Source organism: Jaculus jaculus, chromosome 1 (genome assembly GCF_020740685.1).
Source record: "Jaculus jaculus isolate mJacJac1 chromosome 1, mJacJac1.mat.Y.cur, whole genome shotgun sequence".
Lineage (NCBI taxonomy): Eukaryota > Metazoa > Chordata > Mammalia > Rodentia > Dipodidae > Jaculus > Jaculus jaculus.
This window is the reverse complement of record NC_059102.1, coordinates 243,093,569-243,112,326: the sequence shown is the minus strand read 5'-3', so window position 1 is coordinate 243,112,326 and position 18,758 is coordinate 243,093,569. Positions and strand designations below refer to the sequence as shown.

The 18,758-nt window shown below is 43.5% G+C and overlaps 1 protein-coding gene across 7 annotated transcripts in view; it reads left to right on the top strand.

Moving 5' to 3' along the window:
* Positions 1 to 18,758, top strand: part of Ppp1r12b (protein phosphatase 1 regulatory subunit 12B) — a 262,444-nt gene that overhangs the window by 228,647 nt on the left and 15,039 nt on the right. For 6 of the 7 annotated variants that reach the window (XM_045142101.1, XM_045142099.1, XM_004670705.2 and 3 more), the window contains 5 exons: positions 4,870 to 4,886; positions 8,121 to 8,265; positions 9,759 to 9,863; positions 13,392 to 13,445; positions 14,618 to 14,668. In XM_045142101.1, the coding sequence (XP_044998036.1) occupies positions 4,870 to 4,886; positions 8,121 to 8,265; positions 9,759 to 9,863; positions 13,392 to 13,445; positions 14,618 to 14,668 (372 nt within the window). The remainder of the gene's footprint in view (positions 1 to 4,869; positions 4,887 to 8,120; positions 8,266 to 9,758; positions 9,864 to 13,391; positions 13,446 to 14,617; positions 14,669 to 18,758) is intronic. The other variant, XM_045142100.1, reaches the window with a different exon arrangement.

The following is an 18,758-nucleotide window of genomic DNA, read 5'->3' as shown; positions in this document are numbered from 1 at the left end:
TACAGACAAGCATATAATAAGCAAAGCCAATAGAATACCCACAGAATGGGAGAAAATATTTGCAGGTTATCCAACTGATAGAGGCCTTATCTCTAGAATTTACAAAGAACTCAAAAGTCTAAACAATAAGAAGACAAATACCCCACTCACAAAATGGGGCACAGAGTTAAACAGGCAATTCACAGAGGAAGAGATACAAATGGCAAACACACACCTAAGAAAATGTTCATCATCCCCAATCATCAGAGAAATGCAAATTAAAACAACTATGAGATTCTACCTTACCCCAATAAGGATAGCCAACATCAAAAGTTCAAATGAAAATAAATGCTGGCGAGGATGTGGAGAAGCAGGGACACTCATTCACTGTTGGTGGGAATGCAGGATGGTACAACCACTTTGGAAAGCAATATGGAGACTCCTGAAAAAGCTGACTATAGAAATACCAACAGACCCAGTTATACCATTACTGGCCATGTACCCTAAAACCTTCAAACCAAAAGCCAGAGAGATTTGCTCAACCATGTTTGTAGCAGCTCAATTCGTAATAGCTAAAAGCTGGAATCAACCCAGATGTCCATCATTAGAAGAATGGATAACAAAGATGTGGTATATCTACACAATGGAATTCTATACAGCAGTAAGAAAAAATGACATAAAGAAATTTGAGGAAAAATGGTTGAACCTGGAACAGATCATTCTCAGCGAACTTACCCAATCACACAAAAAAAAAAAAAATCGACACATAGTCTCACTCATCTGCAACACCTAACCTGAATCTGCCCAAGATGCCTTACATACCCAGCAAGCACCTCATGGACTAGACAATAAGATGGATGGGAGGGCGGGGAGGGAATCAAAGGGTGGAAAACAGTAATCCGGACCCAAACGGCAATGGTACCATAAAATTCTACTTCCTAAAAGACAGACCAAATGGCTGAACCTTCACTAGACCCTTACAGGAAACACCTGAACCACAAGACACTGGAGAGGGTAGGATCAAGACTGACCTAAATCTCCTACAGCTTCCCTCCCTCCCCCTCCCCCTCTCCCCTCTATCTCTCTCCTCTCTAACTCTTGTATATTAGTTATCTTTTCCTCAATTTCTTAGTGGACACTGACCTGTAACCCCCACTTCCAGCTTGGGCCTACCATCCACAATGAGCTTTTGATCAGAGAAACCTACAAGGTTTCCCAAAATAATGACAGACTTCTGTCAGAGTACTTGATGACCCACCAAAGGCCAGTGGTAAGACTCTATTGCTGAAGACTCCATACGCAGCTGACGCGTAAAATGGAATGACATGGCTGGAAGCCAGGAGAGCGTCAGTCCCCAGACAGTCAGCGTGTCTAGTGCCAGAAGGCGCTACATAGGCGACTGGGGGAAATGACCAAGATGTGTCCAAGCAACACATTGTTTAACCTAATTAGCAACAAAAAACCGGATGTGATGCCCACACAAGTGCAATAGTGGTACACAGCCATGGTGAGAAATCAATTACTCTTGATTTGGCTAACTGATCCACTCAGTGGTACTAGACCCTTAGCTGGAGCTGAGAAACAAGTCAGAACCATACCCAAACACAAGCCCACTCTACAATATCAAGCTACCATCAATCACGGGGTATAAGAGTGCCTACACCTATCAAACTGTCTATCAAAAAAGTAAGTGTTATCTCAATTTTCTGGGTGCTAACTTACTCTCTGTTGGAGAATCTGCTTCTCTTTTCCAGATAGATGCAGATCCTAAGAAGAGAGCTGCCCCAACATACCTCAAAAGGGGCCCAACTGAAACTAAGGACAACTGGCGAAATAAGCAAGGGTGATGTTTTCCTGTGAACCGGATACCAGCACAAAGGGGAAGGAGATCAACGCAGAGAAAAATCAACTCCTACCAAATCAGAGAGCCAAAGCCTCAGAGGCCCCTAACACCTCAGCACTGAAGCAGACCAAAAATGAACCCAACATGGCTCAGGGAAATCTTGCGGAAGAGGGGGCGGAAAGAATGTCAGAGTTACATGTTGGGTCATGATTTGCAGAGACATTTATCATACCAATAACTGGGGGCTAACTCCACAATGCACGACCCATTTTCATTAACAAGGAGGGTCTAATGGGAGGGGGTAGATCACAGATGAGCCTAAATAATGGTACAAAACTGCCTGTATTTACTGAAAAGAAAACTAATAAATTAAATTTAAAAAAAAATAAAACTTTATTTATTTATTTGCAAGCAGAGAAAAAGAGAATGAGAGAGGAAAATGGTGCACCAGGACATCTTACCACTGCAAATGAACTCCAGGTGCATGTATCACTTTGTGCATTTGGCTTTACTTGGGTACTAGAGAATCAAACATGACTGTCAGGCTTTGTAGACAAGCACCTTTAACTATGGGGTCATCTCTGTAGCCCCCAAGCCCTCTCTTTTACTTTCCATTTTGAGCGAGAGCCTCACAAGGTTGTCCAGACAGGCCTCAGACTTACTGTCTTCCTGCTTCATCCTCCTGGAGTGCTGGGATTGCCAGCTTCAGTCAGGAGGCCCAACTCCTGGAACATTTTTATAGAGAGTAATAGGAATCATTGAGGTGGTTAAAATTTAGTGTCTTGTTTTAAAAAATACTACAAGTCAGCCGGGTGTGGTGGCTCACGCCTTTAATCCCAGCACTCGGGAGGCAGAGGTAGGAGGATTGCTGTGAGTTCAAGGCCACCCTGAGACTATATAGTTCCAGGTCAGCCTGGGCTACAGTGAGACCCTACCTCGAAAAACCAGGAAAAAAAAAATTACAAGTAAGAGAAAAATTGGTGTTACTAATAGTGCTAGTATGGAATATAGATGTGACTTACTAATAACCAGGTGTAAATGTACAAATATGGAAAAAGAAAATGTCTAGAATTGCCTTCATTTCAGTCTCTAAATTTCAGGGTTCTCAAGGAACAACAGGTGTATGAGAATGTAAACTTTTCTAAATGATCCCCTCACCTCAAATGGGGCCTGTCTCCATGTAGTACTTAACCAGAGTTATACACAGAAGCACATGGGGAGCTTTTTAAAAAAAAATTTTTTGTTGTTTATTTATTTATTTGAGAGTGACAGAGAGAGAAAGAGGCAGATAGATAGAGAGAATGGGCATGCCAGGGCCTTCAGCCACTGCAAATGAACTCCAGATGCATGTGCCCCCTTGTGCATCTGGCTAACTTGGATCCTGGGGAATGGAGCCTTGAACCAGAGTCCTTAGGCTTCACAGGCAAGCGCTTAACTGCTAAGCCATCTCTCCAGCCTTTGGGAAGCTTTTTAAAAACACAGGTGGCAGTCTTCATTTCAGATCCCTGAAAAAGACTCTTTGGGATTTAGGTTACGATGTGATATGTGCCTTTTAGAAAAGCCCACGTGACCTCATTCTCGGGAGCACAGCCCCTGACTTGACAAGGAACTCCATGGAGAGAGACGCTTTGGGTGTACTGTGATGCCGTACTTCCCTGGGCAGCTCTAGGCGTGATAAGTCAGGCTGTCAGACCACACAGTTTACAAACTAGTAGCTTCTGGGGCTTAGGAGCATCTTCATAGCAGCCATCAAGTAATGCAAAGCAGTTCAGGGAGTCACTGTTCATTTTGTACATGCGGGACCTACCTGCTTCTCTTCTTTATTCTGTCCTTCATGGTTTTGTTATTTTTTAAAATATTTTTTATTGACTTGAGGGAGGGGGAAGAGTGAGAGAGAATGAACAGGCACAGCAGGGCCTCTAGCTGCTGCAAATGAACTCTAGATGCATGCACCAGCTTGTGCATCTGGCCTACATAGTTCCTGGGGAATTGAACCTGGATCCTTTGGCTTAGCAGGCAAGAGCCTTAACCTCTAAGCCATTTCTCCAGCCCTGTTATTCTTTTAAAAAAATTATTTATTTATTTGCAAGCAGAGAGAGAGAAGAGAAATAGAGAGAATGGGCACACCAGGGCCTTCAGCCACTGTAAACAAACTCCAGATGCATGCGACACTTTATGTATCTGGCTTTATGTGGGTACTGGGGAATCAAACTGGGGCTTTTAGGCTTTGCAGGCAAGTACCTTAACCGTTGAGCCTTCTCTCCAGCCCTTGTTATTGTTTTAAGACTTCAAGGACTGGAGAGATTGCTTAGTGGTTAAGGCACTTGCCTGCAAAGCCAAAGCACCCCAGGTTTAATTCCATAGTACCCATATAAAGCCAGATGCACAAGGTGGTGCATATGTCTGGAGTTTGTTTATAGTAGCTAGAGACCCTGGTGTACCCATTCTATTTCTATCTGCCCCTTTCTCTCTTAAATAATAATAAATAAATAAAATATTTTAAAAGACTTCAAAAGAGGAAAGAAAGTAATAAATACATTCAAATCAATTGTTTATTTTCCTAAGTTCTTAATCTTTACTGAAGGGATGAGAGGGAAAAGGTTATCTATATTTTTTTAATGGAAAATGCAGATATAATCACTTTTTGCTGTTGTCTTCTTTTTAGTGACCAAGCTTATAGTTTGCTATGGTACTCTCCTTCTGAAAAGTACTTTCTTATTTATTTATTTTTACCAGCATCTAAGAACAAGGATGGGACTTTCTCTGCCTCTTTCCCCAAATCCCCTCACTGGAGATCTGAGTGAAAGCCAGGAATTGGCCTGAGTTTTAATATTTATAAATTGTTATATTTACTCAGGAAAGGCTTGGGAAGTTAATGTCACTCAGAAAGTCAGTGACAGTCACTCTTGCAGCATGAAGTTGCTCCCCCATCTCACTGTAAAGTTCACACATTTGATTTGAAAAGTACATTTATGAGTGAAATTTTAAACTCAGTTCCTTGCTAATACCTTTTTCTTTTTTGTTTTTGTTTTGTCTCCTTTCTCCAGCATGAAAGACTTTCTAGGTAAGAATTCTGTTTTATATGCATGCTTAATACTTGTGATTAGATATATGTCTAATTAAGATTAGTTTTGTATAGTAGGTTAGCAATGTCCCTCATATCATTTTCTTCCTTTTCATTTCCATAGTCACCATGGTAATTCAGACTTTTGTATTATCTCTTTTCCGAAGTAATGAAACAGCATTCAACTCACCTTGCTGCTGCTATACTTCTCCTCTTTCAATTCACCTTATATACTGCCACCAGATGAATTTTCCCGAAGCACTAGGCACTATGCTTGACGCTAGGGAAACAACATGAATAAGGCATTATCCTTACCCGCAGTTAGCTTACAAACCACTGGAGAGACAGACAGATCCTTTTAATAAACTGTAGACAGTTCCATTTAGAAACATGGACAGGTATTATGAGTGCAGAGAGGGAGCAGTTAACTTAATCTGCTGGCTCAAGAGGGCTTCTTTGCAGAGGAAGCCTGAGTTGAGGCTGAGGTTAGATATTTTCACTTTATAATGGATGCAGCACTGTGTTTTGTATCTAAATGGTGCATATAAACAGCGGGTAAAATGCTCTGTTTTACAATTGCTTAAAAATGAAGGAAGAGGGCTGGAGAGATGGCTTAGCGGTTAAGCGCTTGCCTGTGAAGCTGAAGGACCCCGGTTCGAGGCTCAGTTCCCCAGGTCCCACATTAGCTAGATGCACAAGGGGGCGCTACGCATCTGGAGTTCGTTTGCAGAGGCTGCAAGCCCTGGCGCGCCCATTCTCTCTCTCCCTCTACCTGTCTTTCTCTCTGTGTCTGTCACTCTCAAATAAATAAAAAAATTTAAAAAAAAATGAAGAAAGATATCAGGGGTGATCCTCTATAACATTTCACCTAGTATCTAAAGGTACAAAACTGGTCTTCCTAAAGAAGAAAATAAAAATAATAGTAATTTTAAAACTAAGTAATTAAGTCCCTCCTTTTCAACTATTTCTATGAGGGAGAAATTAAGAGATTAGGGAAGATGTAGTTATTGGATGAAACAGAAAAAATGGGCTCTTCATAATTATTTTGACAATTGAGCTAGTTCTCCTTTATTAACACATGGTAAGATTTATATGTATTCTTCCTCTGCTTGCTCTCCCATGAAGCACTAGCAGAAACTTATTTGTGCAAAGTTGGGAGAGTGATTTTATGATAGACAGTCTTTGGAGAACTCAGTTTTGTTACAGTGGGCATTCGTGAAACACACTTCCCTTGCAGATGTCAGGATAAGCTCTAAAGTTGTAGTGTATGAGGTGCCATTTCAAGAATAAGCAAAGAGACCGAGTGTGGTGGCACATGCCTTTAAACCAGCACTCAGAATTCAGAGGTAGGAGGATCACTATGAGTTCAAGGCCACACTGACACTATGTAGTGAATTCCAGGTCAGCCTGGGCTAAAGTGAAACCCTACCTCAAAAAACAAAGAATAAGCAAAGAGATTGGTAGAACAGTCTGTCATCCCACACATGTCATATGTATAATGTGAATTTTCATCTTAATGGGTATAGAATTATTTTGTATTCAAAAAAATAACTGTTTTGGGGGGAAATAAAGATCTTACCCCCAAGCCATACTAGAAATCCAACAGTAATATATCTTAAGTGGATCACATTTTGGGGGGGGGTTGAGGTAGGGTCTCACTCTAGTCCAGGCTGACCTGGAATTAACTCTGTCATCTCAGGGTGGCCTTGAACTCATGGTGATCCTCCTACCTCTGCCTCCCGAGTGCTGGTATTAAAGGCGTGCGCCACCACGCCCGGCTTGGATTACATTTTTTAAAAAAGAAATAGAAAATATTTTATAATTATAGGAAAAACCTTCCCAAACATTATACACTAAAATGCAAAACCAATAAGTTTAATTATGTAGAATTTGAAATCTCTGCTACAAAAAATGACTATAAAGAAACAAAAAAGAAAAATACATATAAGCTATGCTAGACAGTTATAAAAATCCTCTATATAAGAGGATTGTCCAACATGACAAGAAAAAGATGATTACCCTAAACAGTCCCACAGATAGCAGCTCAGAAACAAAGAAGAGGAATAACAAAGATATTGAGCCTCTCTCGTGATTTAAAATAATTGAACCTGGGTTCTTAGGCTTTATAGGCAAATACCTTAACTGCTAGGCAATCTCTCCAGCCCAATAGTAGTTATCTCTTGGGCAAGATTATGGGGTAGAGACTTTGGTATTACTTGATGTATTGCTATTGTAATCAGAAAAATTAGTACATAGGTTTCTGTTTTCGGGGAGAAAGGGAATGTGTGTCTTGGCATCTTTAAAGTGGCCTCTGGCACCCTTCAGAACTAACTTAATTGCTTTGCTCTTTCTTCTCTGCCCTCTTTGCTACTGCTCCTCCACCACTCCTAGCACTCACTTCCTCTCTTCCACCCCAGCTTTGGCAATGGCTACCACGAAACCTCAGGGGCCAGTGGTACAGCTCTCTCTGCAGGGCTGGTTTGTGCGGAACACTTTCAGATGTGCCACAGTGGAGTTTTCAAGGAGCCTCGGAAGGACCAGAATGATGGTGGTACACTAAACTAGTAATTAGCCAAGCTCCTCCTTTAATGCACTTAGCAGTGCTCCAGTACAAACCACCGCCAGCTCTAAAAGCTCAGTGGCCAGGTGTAAAAGTCTAACTACAAGCACAAGTCTTGATCTGGAACACAGAGAAGAGGGTAGGAAAGGGGGTGCGTGGGGCCCTTGTTATTTGTGACTCCAGCAAAGCTGTAGTGCACCAATAGAGCACAGATGCCTCAGCATGGTTGCAGTCCCTCCCCTTCATGCTCCAGCGGGGTCTCCATGCCCATGTGTGCCTTATTCATCCGTAGTTCATTGCGATCATCCTCCAGGAGTCATTGAGAATCAAGAAACTTTGACTTTTAAAAGCACACTCTTTAGAGAAGCTGTTGAACTCCAAATTTGAAAAGCTCTAAGATTTAGCTGAGCACATGAGTCTAAACCGCCAGATTTTCCAGTAAGCTCCGTTCCTGGCAGATGACGGCCTCTCTGCTCACACTGCATGGGTGCCCGTGTGCGTGCTCATTTGTGCAGTGTGCCCGTGAGACCTGGAATCCTGACTGAGAAAGTCTGGGAAGGAATGGTTCTGGCCAGTGAAGTACTTCTTTTAAAAGTACCAACTACCCTTAAGTTTTATTCCCTTGCCCCTGCTTTGTTCTCAAGGCTGCCTTTTACCTTCGATGTTATGTCCAGGTTGGAGTCAGGAGGCAGTAACCCGACAAGCAGCGACTCTTACGGTGACCGAGCCTCAGCGAGAGCCCGTCGGGAGGCTCGGGAGGCTCGTCTAGCCAGCCTGACCAGCCGGGTGGAAGAGGACAGCAACAGGGATTACAAAAAAGTAGGATTTTTATTAATTTTTTCTGTTCTTGGGTTACAACATATAAACCTCTCAACCTTTTCCCCAGTGTAGAAAAATGACCATAGTTCTAAGAGAGCAGGAGAAAGGCACTTAACGAGCAACAAATTCCTTGCAGACTTCTTGGTTTGCTCCACCCACTAAATAAATAAAGACCATCTGTATATTTTTTATTGCAAGAAGTATATGCCTAGTTTCAGATATTTAGAGGTATAGAGAAAGTAAGAAATTATGAATTATAAGAAGAGTAAAAATTATAATGTTGTCCGAGCCCATGAGGATAATTTGGTAAAATGTTATTTGTAAGAAATGTACTTTTAATAAGGTACATGAATATCAACTAAATACTTCTTGGTGTTAGTTTTAAAGAAGCCATTATCAACTGTCTTTCTGGGTGTGGGGAGTATGTCAGTCATTTTACAGTCTGTTTCCTTTGGTTCCTCCTCTCTAGACTTTGAAAACTTCCCCTTCAGATATTTAAGATACTAGTGGGGAGGGGACATTTTGGTTAAGGAAATATCTTTTTGTTAATGTTTTGTTAAAAAGAATTTGACAAGGCTGGAGACATGGATTGGCAGTTAAGGCACTTGCCTGCAAAGCCTAACAACCCAGGTTTGATTCCCCAGTATGCATGTGAAGCCAGATGCACAAAGTGGCACATGTATCTGGAGTTCGTTTGCAGTGGTTGGAGGCCCTGGCATGCCCATTCTGTCTCTCTTCTCTCTGTGTCCATTGGCAAATAAATAAAAATACTTTTTCAAAAAAAGAATTTGACAAAAATTAATATGAAATCATTTTTGTATGGAAACCACACTTTTTAAAATAATTTTTTTTGAGGCAAACCTAACAGACTGACCTTTTTTTTTTTTTTTTAATGTGAGAGAATTGGCATGCCTAGGCCTCCAGCCATTGTAATCGAACTCCAGACACATGTGTCACCTTGTGCGTCTGGCTTACATGGGATCTAAAGAGCCAAACATGAGTCCTTAGGCTTCATAGGCAAGCGCCTTAACCACTAAGCCATCTCTCCAGCCCCAAGCCATACTTTTTTTGGGGGGGAGCAGGTAGAGAGAAAGAATGGGCCTCTAGCCACTGCCAAGGAACTCCAGATGTATGTGCCATCTTGTGCATCTGGCTTACATGGGTCCTGGGGAATCAATCCTGGGTCCTTTGGCTTTGCAGACAAGTGCCTTAACCACTAAACCATTTCTCCAGCTCCCAAGCCACACTTTTAAGTAATACAAAGACCCTGAAGGAGAAAATGGTGACTGATTTATTTTAATCCCAGAAATTAATACTATGGAATTTGAAGTGTCATTCTCATTGTCATGCCTTCAAGAAGCCAGAGAATAGTGGCTGTCCCCTGGCCTATCTTTTATACTTAGCTCCCCATGGTGGCTTGGGACAGAAAGAAAGCTCCAGGTATTCTCCATTTGGGATCCCCACTCAGTGACCTGATCTGCTTTCCCTCACAGCTCTACGAGAGTGCCCTGACGGAAAACCAAAAACTGAAATCAAAACTTCAGGAGGCCCAGCTAGAGCTAGCAGATATAAAGTCCAAGCTTGAGAAGATGGCCCAGGTAAGGGGAGGAAGAAGAACAAAGTGGGGAGGCAGAGGCTGATGTTAGGAGACAAACTGGATAGGGATCTAAGGGATGGGCTGGGAGACAGTCAGAACTGACCTTCCTCAGAGCCAATCGCATGGGAGCTTTGTAGAGTGTGCTTAGATTTGAGAGTTCAGTCGCTGTTAACAAACAATTGAAGACTTGATACTCAGTGAACAGCTGCTGATGGTCTGAATGCCAGTAGTTAATATTGCCTACTCATTTCTCAGTGTAAACATGTAAGCCAGGTCAACAGGTAGTTCTTCCTCTTTCTCATCATGTTTCAGTGCAGTTCCTCTGCACTTCACCTCCTGGAGAAGAATAAGTAGTGCCGAGAGGAAATGAGACCCAAAAACATCAGTGATTTGCCTTAGGTCAAGGACAGAAGTGATTGGGGATTAAGTCCCCGAAAAAAGATTCCATCCTAGAGCGTTTATCACTTCTAGGCCACCATTCTCCTTTGATCAGGAAGCAAAGAACTAGTGGCAAAATGATCAGAGACCAGGTAAACCACTTCCTCCCAGCACCAGGCCTGCTTTAATTAGATGAAATTCGAGAGGGTAATGACATCATCATCAGTGAAACAAGCCTTGCAGCAACACTGTCTTAAATTATTGCAGAGTTAACAAGAAACCTGTTGAGTCATTGCCCTCCTGAAATGCCCCGGGACTAAGAAATGCAAAAGCTGAACTGAGGTCAAAATGGCTCTTAATGAGGAGTATATGAAATGAAAACCAGGGGCTGTTTAATCTGGTAATATAATTCAAAAGCAATCCAAAAGACTGAAATGCCTGCTTGTACAGTCCCAAGCCCATGGGATGTGGTGGCAGCAGGGAGGTGGAGTTCCATCTGGACATGTCACTGCAGCCCCCTGACATAGGATGAGCAAAGAGACACCTCAGAACTGCTTGTGATCGCAGAAATACATCCTGCACCCACACACTTCCCAGACAGGGCCTTCCAGGCTCCAAATGGAGGACTGATCATGAGTACCACCTGCCCATTTACAAGTCTTCCCCTCTGCCTGTGGCAGGAGCTGAGCATGGCTCTTACTGGAATTTCTGAGACTCACTACAACAGGTAGATAACAACTGGGCTCAGTGTGATTTTGTAGGGGGAAAGCTGTCTGGAAATCTAAAGAAAAAACCCACAATACAGTTATAACTGTGCCGTAAGGCAGTGGATGGGCTAAATAGCTTTATGGTCACTTTTCCCTTCAATATTGCTGGTATGTCTTGTTCCCAGTAAACTCTCAGAAGGTATCCAGGGCTGATGTTTGTGTCAGTTTGGGATCTTGGTGTGTTGCGTATGTGTGTGTGTGCACGCCACATGTATGTGGATGCTAAAGATTAACACTTAAGTGTCTCTTCAATTGCTTTCTACCTTATTTTTGAGACAGGGTCTCCCACCGAACCCAAGCATACCGATTCAGCTAGGCTAGTTAGCCAGCAAGCCCCTCGGGTCCTCCTCTCTCCACCTCTGCAGCTCTGGAATTACAGGCATGCACTTCCATGCTTGGCTTTTTATATGGGTGCTAGGGATCCAAAAGGTCCTCAGGCTTGCAAGGCAAGCACTTTACTGACTGAGCCACCTCCCCAACCCCCAAGGTTTATTTTTATTCTAAATAATGCCACATATCAGTAGCAGTTTATAAATGCAACCCTGCTGGGTCTCAGGTTATTACAGTGCTATTCTACAGAAAATTAGGGAACAGTGCCAGGAAGAACCCAAGCTCACTTGCTGCCCACTTCCTCAGCAAGAGCTTCTGACAGGTGATTCACTGACTTCTTGGGGTTCTTGCGCTTACACCAGCCAGGGCTTTGCACAGCAGCCTGACAAGCTGCAGACAGTGGTGTGCGCCTAGGACCTTAGGAACAAAGCCAGCCTTTCCTCCCAGGAGGGAGCAGCATTACCTGTTAGCCAACTGCTTTGCTGGGTGTGTTGAAATGTACTGATGATTCATTTGTTTGTTGTTTCTATTTCTCGAGGTAAGGTATCCCTCTAGCCCAGGCTGACCTGGAATTCACTATGTAGTCTCAGGGTGGCCTTGAATTCACTGTGATCCTCCTGCTTCTGCCTCCTGAGTGCTGGGATTAAAGGTGTGTGTCACCATGCCTGGCTAGAATATATTGAATTTTTCCCAGTGTGAGTGAGCTACTGAAACTCAAGAGAAGTGGTGGTGCTACAAACCAAGTCACTACTTACCAAAAATGGAGTTGTTTGGTAGGACTGTAGAGGGAGGGCCTATCAGCCTCCACATTTGTTTGGAGACAGTTACCACATGGACATACATAAAAGGTCCACTCAAATTCTAAGAGAGTTAAAATGTAAAACTAAATAAGCAAACAAAAAGAAACAGTTCTTTGTATATTGAACTTTGAAAATAGTGAAACCTGCACAGCTTCTTGGGCTTAGGAAAGAGGCATAGAAGGACATAAAATACAAAGTCTACTAATGCATACTTTTCCTCTGCTTCTCAGTAGATGCAGTATAAAGGCAGACAGCCACGACCTTCAAAACAGGAGGTGAAAGTCCAGGACAAGAGCCAGAATTCCAAGTTTTATTGTTAGTTTTGGCTGTTCTTTAATTTAAGTAAGGAAAGGAAAGAAGAAGGGAGGAAGGAATCAAAGAAAGAATTCTGAAAGAAAACCAGCATAATTTCTTTTTATTAAATGATGTCTGGGAATTATGTTAGGCAAAATAAAAATAACCACCCTTTATTTATTAAATGCCTTTTGAACATAAGAACTTCTATGCAATCCTGTAACACTAAGACCAGAAGAGACTTGATGTTTCCTATCCACTCCCCTATTTAAGGCAGGACCTTTACCTGAAGTTATTTGTACATCTTAGGTGTCGAAGCCTTTTATCTCTCTGAAGAATCTAAATGAAAAGTTAAAGGTGGTCTAAATATACACTATAAATCCTCTAATCAAGTAAAAGCTCACTGTACCCCTAAGTCCGGGGTTATTAAAGCAGATAAAAGTGGAACTCTGTTCACAAAGGCAGATGCCATGAATGAGCTCCCAAGAAGCCTGCTATGGGAGGACACCACTGCTCTAGAAGTGAAATGGCCTCAGCACTCCTAACAGACATACGTGATGGGGAAAGTGCCGTCGGACATAGACATTCACGTTCTGGGGGCTCCAGCTCCTTAAAAAAGAAAAGCTGTTTCTTATTTCCTCTGGATTGTGATAAAAGAAGGCAGTTGGTATTTGAAGAGAGAAAGAGGGAGTGGGAAGGTGACAGTCAGATGTGTGTGCTATGTGTAAAGTCTATACGTGTCAGGCTTCAGGGATTACCCTGCCTTCCCTCCTAGGTACTTTCCTACTGTAGGAGACAATAATGTTGGGCTTAGAGCTCTGTCATAATCTGTTGGCTGGGACCGCTACTAAAGGAAAAGCCCAGAGCTCTGACATCTCCCTGTGGAGATTGAGCAAAACTGGCTTCCCATTGGCCCCCAGAACAGCTTAAGTAACAAGTGTTTTCCTTCCATTTGCACAGCAGAAACAAGAGAAGACCTCTGACCGGACATCAATGCTGGAGATGGAGAAGCGAGTATGTGCTTCAGCCCTGCTTTCTGACCTTCTCTAACTGTTGTCCGTGCCAGCGGAAAAAGTTCTGCCACATTCCTTTCCCAACTTGATGATAAATTCTTTTTGTCTGACTCTGGACGGTAATATGATTGCCAGTCCTTTAGGCATCCTTAAATAGTTGGTCACTCTGTCCATAGTCCAGTCTTCGGGTGGGAAGGTGCCTTGGAAAGACATCCCATGCATTGGTCTGCTGACAGAAGCGCACACACATGCAGAGCTAACACACCCACACCCACACATTTCCAAGGGTTTCCCCTCTCCTTGGCCTTGGGCATGCATGGTGACACACATAAGACCTGAGCAGTGAGTCTTTCATTCACCCTCTGACCGAGGGAAGCGTTCTGGTTGGATTGCTGACCTAGTCCCAGTTTCACTTAGATGTTGCTCTGGGGTTTGACATTCTTGGATTGAGAAGACACAATTGGATTTATTGATGAGCACTAGCTTTGATTTGACACTAGGGAAATTCTATGTTCCCATCTCTCCTATTATGTGTTTAATCTGGAAAGTAGCTAAGTGTTATATTTCATTCCTTTGGCCTATGACCAATCTTTTTTGGTATCTCATCTGATCAAAGGTTCCTCATTGGGTTCAGACTGAGTTGAGTTAGTTTCTGGCTGAAAGAAATGAAAGGGCCAGGGCTAGAGAGATGCCTTAGTGGTTCAGGGAGAAGCAGAGGGAAGTCTACGCTGTTTCTTTGTAGATAATGTCTACTTCCCTACGTACCATTGGCTCCTCATCATGAGAGAAACAGTTCCCTAGGAATTTAGGGTAGTATGACTGAAAATACTGATGGATTTTTCTTTCTATAGAACAAGGGTTCTAGTCACTTTTAGCCATTTGAAACGTCTAATTTGCAAGGTAGTGCCCTGGTCTGTTTGCCTGCTAGCAAGCTATTTCCCCTGTATCTTCTAATATTCTGATAGAGGACTCTGATATTGTGACTTTTATCAGTGAAATAGCTCCATCTCACGGGGGCAGGGACAGAGAGAGTGCACACCTGAGGAAGATTTGCCCCAAGTCAGTAGACAGGCCCTCCACCCGTGAAGCTGCTGATCTCAGGGCCTGTGTGGGAAGCAGCATTGCAGCGTCTTAACCCATTGCCTGTTCAACAAGCTCACTGTTCCTAAACAGGAGAGGAGGGCCTTGGAGCGGAAAATGTCTGAAATGGAGGAAGAAATGAAGGTAGGACGATTTTTCCTTTGTCCCTTTGTGTGCCTGTCCTTTAGATCCCTGCCCAAGTAGATACTTGAGCTTGGTCTGCCCCTTCTCAAGTTCACTGCAGCTGAACATGTGTTAAGGAGAGGGAAGACCTCTCCTTGGCCATTTCTTAGGATTTCTCAGCTCTTGCTACATCCACTGTGGCCTTTTTGGTGGCCTTCCTGGAGCTTTGGGTTATGAGGAAATTTCTAGCTGACTGGAAACAAACCCAAGTGGATCTTTTGTGATTTTTCTTTTCTTTTCTTTTCAAGGTAGGTTTCACTCTAGTGCAGGCTGGCCTGGAATTCACTATGTAGTTTCAGGCTGGCCTTGAACTCACAGCCATCCTACCTCTACCTCCTGAGTGCTGGGATTAAAGGCGTGCACCACCACGCCAGGCTTCTTTTGTGATTTTCTAAGCAGTGTTGTCTCCATTTCTTCAGAGGATCACTGGGGGCTCAGTGAAGCCTGGGTATGGCCAGAGGCCTTTCTCCTAGTGACCTCCCCATGCAGTGCCTGCAAGAAGAAACACAACCTGAATCATTGTGCTACAGTATACAGATGTATTCAGACCATTTTCCCTGTAGTATTCCAGTGTTCCTGACACCCCCTAGGATAAGCTCATACTACCACGTGATAGATACACTTGAGGACTCACGGCTTTCCTCTCCCCTCATAACAACCAACAATGACCATTACCTCTGCTAGCCTCTTTTGTCCAGCTTAATGGACAATTGCCATTCTAGGTAAATTTGAAAGTCAGTTTGTTGCTATAGGAGGGAAAATAGAGTTGCAGGGAACACACAGCTGCTTAGGGTAGCTCCCTAGCTGTGATTTGGAGCAGCTGATCCCTGCAATGATGCCACAACACCATACTGAGCACCTGCTCCGTCAGCTTGTTTTCCTGCTTCAAGGATCTGACTTTGCTGGATATATGATGCCAGGCATCTGTATTGTGAGATGTCGGTTTCCATAACCAGGAAGCAGAAGCTCTGGAAGAGTATCAAGCTAATGCTCAAACCTGCAAGCATCCCCAGTATGCACTTGGATTACTTTTTTGGTTTTTTCGAGGTAGGGTCTCACTCTAACCCAGGCTGACCTGGAATTCACTATGGAGTCTCAGGGTGGCCTCGAACTCACGGTGATTCTCCTACCTCTGCCTCCCGAGTTCTGGGATTAAAGGCATGCACCAGTACACCCGGCTGGATTACTTTTTAAGAGACATTTAATGTTAAATAGCCTAAAACAATGGGTTATTTACCCCCAAAAGAAAGAAAGAAAGAACAGAAAAGCCTTTCAGGACCTGACAAGGTCAAAAGCAATAGTTTTCACAATATCCTGTACTCATAATCATGTTACCCTTGAGAGGCCCAGGATGAAGGAGAAATGCCAACTTCTGCCCCGCACTGCCTACTCACCATCCCATGGCGTGACTGGTAACAGTCATGTCAAATTTCAAGCAATATCTGATTATACCTCAAACACTTTAGATTTTCTAAGTTGACTCAGAGCCACAAGAAGTAGAAATAATAAGTGGTTGGTTTTCCTGAGATGATAGGGCAGTACCCTCTTACTATAAATTTATCTTCTGAGTTTTCTACATTTGTCCTTTATAAATGAATATCCATAGCTCCTGGTTGCATGAAATGGTGTAACTTTGAAACCCTCAAAGTTTGACCATTTGTATTCTGCTGTTAGGCAACTGTCAGTAGTGTTTATTTAGAAATCGCCCAATAGCTGGGCATGGTGGCACATGCCTTTAATCCCAGCACTTGGGAGGCAGAGGTAGGAGGATCGCCGTGAGTTCGAGGCCACCCTGAGACTACATAGTGAATTCCAGGTCAGCCTTGGCTAGAGTGAGACCCTACCTCAAACCCCCCACCCCAAAAGAAGAAAGAAATAGCCCGAGTCGGGGAAGATGGCTCAGCAATTAAAGGTGCTTGCTTACAAAGCTCAGGTTCAATTCCTCAGCCCCCACATAAAGTGTTGCAAGCACCTGGCACTCCTTTGAGGCAGCAAGAGACCCTAGAATGCGCACATGCAAGTAAATAAAGGTATTTAAGGGGCTGGGGAGATGGCGTACTGATTAAAGATGCTTGTTTGCACAGTCTACCAGCCCAAGTTCAATTCCCCAGCCATCTACATACAGCCGGACAGGCATTTGTTTGTGTCAGGAGACCCTGACCCATGTGCATGAGCCCATAAACACATTCACAAATAACTTTTTTACAAATAAATTTTTGAAAGAAAAAAAATGGCCTAGGGCTAAGGCATGATGTATACCAGAAATTCCAGCACTTAGGAGGTACAGACAGGATGATTGAGAATTGAATCCAGCCTGGGCTATAGAATAAGATCCTGTCTCAAAGAGTGGAGCATTGGGCTACAGCTCAGTTGTTAGAGGGCTTGTCAGGAATGCACAAAGCCCTGGGTTGGATTCCTAGGATTGCATAAAACTAAGCGTGGTGGCACACACTTATAATCCTAGCAGTTAGAATGTAGAGGCAGGAGGAGCAGAAGCTCAGTCTCAGCTACATAGTGGGTCTGAGGCCAACCTGTGGTACCCTACCTCCAAGAAAAAAAAAAGGGAGGGGGGTTGAGGAAGGAAGAGCCTAAATGCTGATCTGGAGCATGTCAGTGACACCAAAGTTTATGCCACCCAGTGAGTACCCTGCAGTCCGTAGCCAGGCTGAACCACAGATCCTGAAACTATTCCTGTCCACAGAGGCCCTATACAAAGATCTAGAAAACAGCCAAAAGGGGAGAACTTGAGGTCTTTCTGACTGTATGTTCATGTGCATGTGTAGGTGTGCATACATGCATGTGGAGGCCAGGAGACCTCAGGTGTTGTTTCTCAGGTGCTGTCCACCTTTTTTGAGACAGGATCTCTCACTGGCCTGGAACTTACCAAGTAGGCTACACTGACTGGCTAGTGAGCTCCAGGGATCCACCTGTCTCCACCTCCCCAGTGCTGGGATTACAAGCTTGTGCTCACCACCACACCTAGCTTTTGTTTTATGTGGGCTCTGGAGATCCAACTTAACTCCTCATGCTTACAAGCTAAGCACTTTACCAGCTGAACTGTCAACTGCAGCCAGCTCATGACATCATGACTGTTTGGGCCCCAAACATTAGGTAGGCTGTTTTGAGATTTAAAAATATATATATACTTAATCACTCAGAATCTGTTATTCTCCATTATCCATTACAAAGCCAAGTAGAGAAAATGCCTGCAGGCTCTCAAGCCTCTAGACCTAATTTGCTCAATTCCTAGCTTGATATTCCAGGCTTTCAAATTGTATCACTCCCTCCAGAAGACTAATGAAGAGCATCAGAGCCTCCCAGTGTTGTGTTTGTACACTTTTTTTTTTTTTTTTTTTGAGGCAGGATCTTTGTTTAGCACAGGCTGACTTGGAACTCACTGTGTAGTCCCAGGCTGGCCTTGAACTCACAGTGATCCTCCAACCTCTGCCTCCCGAGTGCTAGGATTAAAGGTATGTGCTACCATGCCTGGCAATGTCTGTATGTTCTTAAAAGGCAAAATCGTCAAATACACAGATATAAATGCTATGAAATTGCTATGGCCGATCCCTGAAGGAGTTGAAGAAAATTCTTGTTTAGCTGTCATGCTCTTCATGCAGGCTGTCATTTATGCTGACCAACTTACTAAGTGATTAGTGACTAAAATCTCTGTATATGGGGCTAGAGAGGTGGCTCCGTTGGTGTTTGCTTGCAAAATCTCTGTATATGACGTAACCAGTTAACACTACTCGTCAGCATCTTGTCAAACCTGGGGCCCGGTAGACCAGGGCCAGCTCGTCTCTGTGCTCGTGCAAGTTCGCGTTGCGCATGTGCGTGGTCTTCCCTGCTTATGCTTGGTGGATCGGACACATGAGGCGCTAAAGGGCAGAAAGTAACTCCAAAGCTTGATTCCTGACTTTGACAAATAAAACTCAGTCCGTGTGAAATAGGAGCCATGAGACGGGCTCCCCCAGATGTATGTGGTTCTAAGATGGGTGGTGCCTTTCTGGCCTTTGGGAAAGGTAAGTATTTATAAATTCTCCCCAGGAGAAAC